At 40.4% G+C, this 9,018-nt stretch overlaps 1 protein-coding gene across 1 annotated transcript in view; it reads right to left on the reverse strand.

Annotated features, from left to right (window-relative positions):
* Positions 1-7,692, reverse strand: part of CD99 (CD99 molecule (Xg blood group)) — a 33,249-nt gene extending 25,557 nt beyond the window's left edge. The window contains exons 1-2 of the mRNA XM_038143730.1: positions 7,535-7,692; positions 692-1,029 (exon numbers count right to left, since the gene is read on the reverse strand). Coding sequence (XP_037999658.1) covers positions 692-1,029; positions 7,535-7,692 — 496 coding nt within the window. The remainder of the gene's footprint in view (positions 1-691; positions 1,030-7,534) is intronic.
* Positions 7,693-9,018: the final 1,326 nt, after the last annotated feature.

A 9,018-nucleotide genomic window follows, 5' to 3' on the forward strand; every position in this document is an offset into this window, starting at 1 on the left:
AAATGCTTCTTTTACCCAGATACCAACGTGCAATTACATACAGGCTTTTTTGATCAGGGTTCAGGGAAACTGTCCCTGATACACACTGAAGCAACGAGAAGCTTCTCAGAAAACATACCGGTGTGTTTCACCGTGCGGTTTTGCCGTAATTATTTTTAAAGGCTGTCGTGTGACGGCAGACTTTCTAGTGAGTAACTATCCGATGCCCTGGGACTGCCGCGACTCCGCTTTCTTTCCTAAAATGGAAGCTGTGCTCCAGCCGAGCTCCCCAGGACCCGAAACCCCCTTCGAGGACCACCCTGCACCCAAGGGCCCTGCTGGGGCGAGGACCACGTATTCACCGCAGATGATAAACCAGCCAGTTTCCAGTGCGGAAGGCGGGCAGAAAGCTCAGGAGTACTTTTCCAGCGAGTAAAATGAGAAGAAAAGAGTAGAAAAAAAAAAAAAAAGAAAGAAAAATAAAAGCCTGTAGGAACAGAGCGCCGTTGCCCCGGTCTATGAGACACGGCCAGGCAGGGACCCGCCCGGCTCCCTCCCAGGACTCGGCTTCGCCGAGCCGTACTGCTCTGCTGTGCTGCCCCGGCTCCGTGCGAGCGGCAGCGCTCGGCCCCCGCCCCTGGGGCTCAGGGCAGGGGAGCGCTGCCTCCCCAGGCCGCGGCAGGGCCGCTCCTCAACTCCCACCCCTCCTCACCTCTGACGGAGACCAGGACGGCGAGGAGCGCCGGCAAGAGAAGGAGCCTCCAGCGCCGCATGGCTGCCCGCCCCACAAACTCACAGGCAGATACACACCACGCGCTGCCGCCAGCCGCTCCCAGAGCCGCCGCTCCCAGCTGCTCCCCTGGCGGCAAGGGCGGGGCCGGGCCCCCGCCCCAACGCGCTCGGGCCGCCGCGCCCCAGGGCCCTCCTTCCAGCTGGGCGGTGAGATAGCTCCGGGAGCCGCCGGAACTGGGTTTTCGCTGCTGGCCGAGACGAAGAAGGAGTGAAGACTTCGTCGTGCTGCTCAGCCCTGACCGCTGCCGTGCAGCCTGCCTGCGAACCGAAGGGAGCTCCGAAAAGAGCTACGGGGCTTAACTCTGACCCCAGGTTTTAATGGCAGAGATGAACGCTCAGGTGCTCAAGTACTGCTGCCCTCTCTTAAGCCAGGCACTCCCGTTCATTGCTTTTCCTCAGGAGAGTCACCCAACACAAAACACACAAGGACACCTAATAATGCTGCCCGTGGCAGGCTTGCTTTTTCTTTAGTCAGAAGAAAATAGTTTTGAGTTTTGTATTTGACGCTGTGTTGAGGGGCATGTATGAAATACACTGCCCCCAAATCCTGGTTCTTCAATTGCCGGGCATGCATTGGTTATTGACTGGATAATAAACAGTAGTATAGTGACACACAGTACAGTGTGATTTGGAAGGTAGCTGACTTGGATGCAGTAGTCATAGACCTATACTTTCCTCAGAGAGGTACATACCTGTTATTCAGCATTTGTAGGACCTTTCCATCTGGAAAGATGGAATGTCAAATCATTGTCACCAGTTCATAAATTGATGGGTGCTTATTTTTTTTCTTTTTTGACCGTGCCTAATCAGGTTATTTTTAGATTTGCTCTAAGGTAGAAAAGACTTTAACTGTGCTAATAAAAGCACTTAAAATTATGCTGCATTTTAATTTAAGGATAAGTGATAAGCTTTTCATTAAAGTATCTGAGTTTTGCAGGAGTAGTATTGAAGTCAACATTATGTAGTGGTAAGCAGCTCCCATTTTTGCCAGACTCCAAACCTAGAAGGTAAGATTGAATACGTATACATGCATTGTGTAATCCATCAGTGTGGATCTTGCCATTAATGCTACATACACAGGAAATTATTTATATTGCTCAAAGGATGTCCTTCAACAGAGTGTTTATGGTTGTTGTTAAGAATTGCCTAAGAAGTTGGTTCCTTGCCAAAAAAGAATATGAATTGTTACTCCTTAGACTACTGCACACTTCTTTAATCACATCATACCAAAACATTCCTCCTGCCTAAGACCTGCAGAGCTAACAGTTATCTCTCGGATATTACCATGTCAGAGATGGCAGAGGGCCTGTAGCTTCCTGTTGCCAGAATTACTCTTTAAAGCTACCTTCTTCAGATGAAGTAAAACCAACTTCCTGTTAGAACAGATGTGAAATAACTGCTCTTTGTACTAGAGCTTGTGTTTTCCACTTGGTTCAATCCTTGAGGCAGGGGCACAAGTAGCTGGCACTAGCTACTTTATGGCTAATAAATTTTCCAAATTTATAGATATCTGGAAATTTTTTTTTCAATCTTACTAATCTTATGATCTGAAATCTTCACTGGTATTTTGTGAAAATGAGATTCCTGATTTGTTGTTATCAGCTCCTCTGTGTGGACTTGATTAAAAAAAATCCCGGCTTTGTTGTTTCACACATAAAGCAAATTTATCTGTAAAAAATCAAAATCATTTAGTAATAAGGCTGTTTTTCCTTTTGTGTGAATAATAGGTTTCATGGTTCATTACATATCTTTTCAAACCTGTTTCTTCTATCTCTTCATTTTACCATGAAAATTTTGTTTTGAGTATTTTAAGTAACTTTATTTAATATAAATGTTTGACTTACTAAAACTAAAATCTGGAATACCTTTCCTCTCTTTTTGGCACAGTGACATTTTTAGTAATGAAATGTGTGTTCCTATTGAAAAATCTCTGATGTCCAATTTTTTCCTTCTTTTTGTTTCAAGAAGAAAATAATTAAATTTTAAGATGATAGCTTTATGCTGGTTTTGTATGTTTTCTCTCCTGATAACATAACTAAGTTCTACTTGTCTCTGCTCTTCAGAGAGAAAGGAAAGAGAAAACTGACTCAAGCTGTTCTTAAACAGGTAAGTGCCACATTCAGTTTATACTGTTTGATTGAGCTGCATCCTTCCAAGTCTAAGTGAATGTGATTTTGGCATTCCTGACATATATTAGAGGTCTTTTATTCTATAAAACAGGAGCATGTGAGTATATGTTTTAGTTTTTCAAGTACTGCTGCCATTTGCTATATTATCTAAACATTTCCTATTTAAGGCTTTTGTTCCATTTGCATTTCCTCCTCAAAGGAAAAAGAGCTCATTGTCATAAACTGTTATATTCACAAGAAGTAAAACAGAGTTGAAATGCTTTCATATTCAGTAACAGAGCAATGTTTGTGGTGTTCCCAGTACTGACATTGTCTAGACAGTAAAAAAAAGTTCCCTTATTCTTGAAAATCTTCCTTTCAAGCTCAAGTCTGCATGTCTCACTGTTTCAGAATCAAGTTGCCTAAAACATCTGTCCCATAAGAATGGAAGGAAGCAGTCATACATGTTGCTGCCTATGTTCTACTCCTTCTTGGTCAAGGATGCAGCTCTGTGTATCCAGGGCTTGTTAGGGCTTTCTTTCCTGAATGGTCTCTGTTCCTTGTGGCTGAAGCCTCCTGCAGTGTGGGCCACAAGGCCAACTGCACCAGGGACTTGAGCTGGACCAGTGGCCTTTGAGAGGCTTTTAGTTTGGTACCAACTGCATGAACTCTAAGATGACTAGGATTTAGGAATTCCCAATGAGATAATCCCAGGTTATGTGCTGTGCTGATGGCTCGGGTTAAAAAAAAAAACAAAACTGATTTAGAACAGGGAAGAAAACGAAGGTTTAATGAATGCTAATTATTCCTCTATGGTTTGTTGTCTTCTGTATTTCCACCTCTGTTATGTAGGATGAGTTATGTGACTGCTCAGTTTCGTAAACACAGTGAGGGTGTAGCTGGATTCTTGAAAGAGGCCAGCAGATCTGACAAACATGGCAAGAATTTAGCAGCCATCTGTGAGGGCATTTTGTTCATAATGACTTTTGTATATGCGCACAAGATGCATCACATCAGGGCAAAATCTATTGAGTTCCACTGATAAAACCATCTCTGTATTCCTTGCTTAGATCTCCTTCATTAAGATGCTGTGGCAAATGCTGTTGGCAGCTTCAGCCATCTACAGCCTGACAGGAATAAACTATTTTAGTCCTGTGTTGCAGCTGCTCCAGTATGTTATGAAGTGCACTGTTGTTGCCCTTAGCCTTAAAGAGGCTATGGGAAAGAGGGGGAGGAACTCTTTATCAGGGATTGTAGTGAGAGGACAAGGGGTAGTCTAGGAGAACCTGATGTAGCAGAAGGTGTCCCTAACATGGCAAGAGGTTAGAACTGGATGATCTTTAAGATTCCTTCCCATCTAAACCGTTCTGTGATTAAAGCTTTTAAATTTATGCTTCAAGCCCTAGTACGGTTTGAAAGAAAGTGGTCTTTGTCAGAGCATAGCCTGGCTATGGACTAAGAGACCAAAAGAAACTCAAGTCATGTATGTGTTGGGCAAGATGCTCAATTTGGTGCCTGTTCATGAAGACAGGAAGACACTGATCTAGAAGAGACATAGTTATAAACATGAATGCAAAATCCTGGCTATGAGAAACTTGCAGTGCTTTAAATATGGGAATACCCAGAATATATCTGTTGTCATGCACAAGAGAACTAAAGACACTACTAGTCATGGATGGTCTGAGGAACAAATGAATCCAAATAGTCAAATGTCCCCCCAATGGGGTGGGCATTTGAAAAGATGTCTAGGAAACCATAGTTCTTATTTTCCTTTGAAAACTTTAACATTCTCCTTTAAAAAATAATTTTAAGTATTGCACTGTATTTCCTGCTTTAGGATCTTCCTTGTGGTTTATCTCTTAATTTGTTTAGGAGCCGATGACACTCTGTATCTTTGTGCTCCATGATGCTGATGAGCCAGCTCACGAGGTTCCCTCCTCAGCCCAGAGAGCTTTTTTTCAGATCATGACACAGAAATACATGGCTGTCCTTGTGTATTTCATTGGTGAAAAGAAGTTGGTTTCCTGAGTTTGGATTCCAGAGTAGGGCTGTATCATTAGTATCATTTCCCTTGCAGTGTGTACAACAGTGGTGGAAAGAACAATGTACTGATAGGGAAGTCTAGATATTTGTCTGGGTGGAGAAAGCAGAGAGTTGAGGAGTTGCTGATACTGATATTGTGGTCCAGCTGAGAAGAAAACAAAAGCAGTTAAAAATATTACTTGATTCAACTTGCAAGGAGCAATAATTTGTTTCAAAAATTAATCAGTTGATTCATATTTGGACTTTTTTTGTTGTTTGTTTGTTTGAAATTAGTGATTTAAATTTAGTTGAAGGTCAAGTGTAAAACTGGTTGGGAGTTTTCTCCACACTACAGACGGTAATAGTTTTTCCTCCTATTCTCTACTAATTATTTGCTTCCTTTTCACTACTGTCTTTCTCCTTTTGCATGCAAAATAAAAGCATATATAACAGAAAGGCACTTAGTATGACTAAATAATTCAAGTTCTCTTTCATTTTTTCCCTTAAAGGATATCTTATGAATAAAAATATATGTATTTATATGTGTTTTTGTTGCTAATGCTGGGATCTGGAGAGGAAGATCTACACTTTAATTCTTCTCAACAACATTCACAACTGTATTTTTATAATATTTTCATCTTACCTTAAGTAAAAAAGAAAGTGCAGCTTTCTAAAGTAAAATTATAATGTTCTTGATTGTCTAAATTTTACTACATTTCAAAATTAAAAAAAAAAAAAAAGATAAATACAAAGCAAAATGGCAAACTGGTATGCATATGAAATACAAACCACACAGCTGGAACACCCCCTTTTCCTGCCTGTGTAATTTAAGAAAAGCCATTAAGTCAAACAATACAGCATTTTCCATTTGAACTCATAAAATTTGAGTTCTTTAAACAAGCTAGTATAACTATTCCTGCCTTGGGAACACTAGCTGTGAATAACTTCTCCACAGAATGTAGGAAACGTGGAAAGCAAGCGTCACTTGAGAAAAATAGCTCATGCATTTGTCATTCCCACATCCATTTTTGTGACTCATTTATTTTTATGCTGCTGTTTTCCTAAGTGCCTGGAGTGCTATCAGAAAGCTTAAACAAATGACAGCAAATCCTCTTGCCTTTTTTTTTTTCAGGAGTGGAGTGGGGAATTGGAGTGACGTCTTATTTGTCCTTATAGAGCTGGATTTTCACTTATGGGGCTTGTTATTGCCAGGTTTAAAAATCTCAGTTAATATTCTTTGCTATTCTTATCATTGCTTTGCCTTCTTTTCCCCAGATGCTGTTTCATTTTGTTGCCTTGTCTCCTTCTTCTGCATCTGGATAATAGGAAAAGTCAATTAGACTTGCCCTTGCTGTCAGCAGAAAGCACTAGACAGGAGCCAGCAAAGGAATTCACCACAGCTTTACTGTTAAGCACCCCCAGCTATGTCTGGTGCTGTGAAGTCAGAGAGCAGAACATGTTGAGAGTGAGATTAACTGCAGACCCTTCCCCTGCAGCCCTCTAACGTAAAATCTGCTTGCCAAGATTTAAAAGAAGCTGAAACTACATAGTGATATCAGATGTCAAGTAGGGATCAAAAGCACAAATGTGTATTGATGAGTTCGTGCATTGCTACTGACTACGTTGCATCTCATTTGTTGCCAAACCCTAATGACTGGGATGGTTTGTTATGCTTCAGCCTGCACTGTGTTAAGTGCAGTGACAGACTTCAGTACTTCAAAACCAGATAAGAAAGTGGAACACATCAGTTGATCACATCTTATATCTCAGAAGGGCAGTAAAGTTTATAGATCAGCAAAGGGCATTTCTACCTTAATTATATATTTCATTATAGGTGGTCCCCAGTTATAGTTAGCATTTGCTGATATATGTGCTAGGGAGAATCTTTTTGAAGGTAAAAAATACTACAGAAGTCTGCAATTACTTTTTTCCCTGCTTATTAGTAAGAACTAATTGTGTGTTCACATCTGTGCTTTGTGTGCCAAATATATATTCTACCCTTCACCCATACGCATTGTGTTAGCATGGGTTCCTATAGGAGACTACCATGTAATGGCACACTGGGGATGGCTGCAGCCTGTGGTTTAGATGAACATTGCAGAAAGGTAGAGAAAGATGCCCTTAGCCTCTTTCTGTGAATATTCTGTGAGGCAATGTGATTATGGGAAATGAATTGTCTTTTTATAATTAAAATAGCCCAGTCCTACAGACCTCCACTGCTATATTAGGGTACAGAATGTACAAAATTATTTTTGGTTTGTATAAAAATTCAAAGAGGACTTTCCATGTTTTGAACAAAGGCAGTGATTGTTTAGTGATGCAAATACGAAGATTACAAACTGAGATTTCTGTTCCTGGTTTGTCATCATGAAACACCAGAATCTCTGCTTCTAATTTCTTTCCATAGTTCTACATATGGACTGACACCGTTGAAACTTCCAAAATTTAGCTCAGATTTTTAAATAAGATAAAATGTGCCTGGTGCTGTCCTTGGATACAGCTACTGCAGATTCATTGGATGACTCGAACAAACCACAGGTAGCATAAACATAATTTATGTCTTCATGGATACAGAACCAGGAAGGACGTGTTTCAGGCTGCACGGCTGAAATTAGCACAGCTGAAAAACTGACCAAAGCTTTGTTGCAACATTTTTGCAGAGAGGAAGAGCATGCAGCACACTGAGCCTCAGCTGTGTTACGTTCTGGTGCTGGGGGCACTTGGCATCACGAAACCGATACCGCCTGAAAAAGTGATGTTTACAATCTCTGACATAGCAGCAAGAACCCATTGATTTCCAGAGGTTTAACTTTTACAAAGGTCTCCTCCCTGCTCTGCCAGCCATTTTCTACATTAGCTTCCCAGTCCAGTTTCTGAAGACAGCACTGAGAAGGAGGTAGAAGAATCTCTTCTTTACTGTCTTACGCACAGCTGAAAATATTTTGAAACACCTTCAAGTTTCACAGCATTTTTCTCTGCTGCATTAACTCTACTCAGTGGCCTTAGTCTTCACATCTTAAGACTAGCTAATGAGAAGGAAAATCAAGATTTTCTTGTTTGTCTTAAGAGTAGTGAATTTTCTGCTTCAGAAGTAATGCTGGGCAGGAGAGGATGCATTAAGAGGGTGAAGCAATGGACAAACATGCATCTGAGCCGACAAGTTCTGTTCTCATCCAGCGCTTTGCAGTGAACTTTTTAAACTCAACACAATGGGATTTAAGAAAAACATCAGCTCAGCACATCAGTTTTGGCAACAGTTGAATGTCAAGTTTATGCTGTTCTTGCACATGCCTGTTAGCCTTTATTTACAAATAATAATTTATATAGCTTCATTTTTTATACTACTCTTTAAGTTTCCTGTGAGTTTCCAAGTATGTTTAATTACCAGTGTGATTCCCAGTATAATATATATTGTCTTCTCCTCTGTGCTCATTGTGTCTTCAGTGAAGCATTTGTACTTCACTGAAGTACACTGTATCACTATATATATATATAGTGATATAAAAGATTTTAAAGCATAAAAGATGAGGTTGATACATACAACTAATTTGCTATAAACACAAAATATAATATTGTTTAACTAGATGAAGTTTACATTGCTTAAGTTTTTACATCCTTTTTAAAGTGTTCTAGTTTATCATAGGGGAAGGTAAAAATCAACACTTGATCACTTGATCAAATTCTCAGGCATCTGGCTTGCAGACCCTTCATTATTTCAACAACATTAATTTTGTGTGGAGCTATTTTAGAACTCAGAAACATTCCTTAGTAGAGAATGGAAGAATAGAAGAAAATAGTTAACTTTATATCCTCAGAAGTATGCTCCTTCAGGAGCTTAAGTTGGACTTTTTTTTTCTTTTTGCTGAGAGGAGGATCCATTTTTATGTTGCCATGAGTGCTTTACCGATTGTTTTTTTGAGCTTGTTTTCAAGAAGAAAATATCATTCATTTGTGCTGCCATCCTAAGAAAAATGTTTGTGGAATGTCTGAGAAATGCCCGCTCTTGCTGGAAAAATCAAGAGGAGTAGCCAAGAACTGATACCTGATGTCCTCCAAACTGTGCAGGAAAGGTTGTTCATCTTTTTCCATAGAAAGGTGCTTTCCTTAAACAAAAACC

This window comes from Motacilla alba, chromosome 1 (genome assembly GCF_015832195.1).
Source record: "Motacilla alba alba isolate MOTALB_02 chromosome 1, Motacilla_alba_V1.0_pri, whole genome shotgun sequence".
In the NCBI taxonomy this organism is placed as follows: domain Eukaryota; kingdom Metazoa; phylum Chordata; class Aves; order Passeriformes; family Motacillidae; genus Motacilla; species Motacilla alba.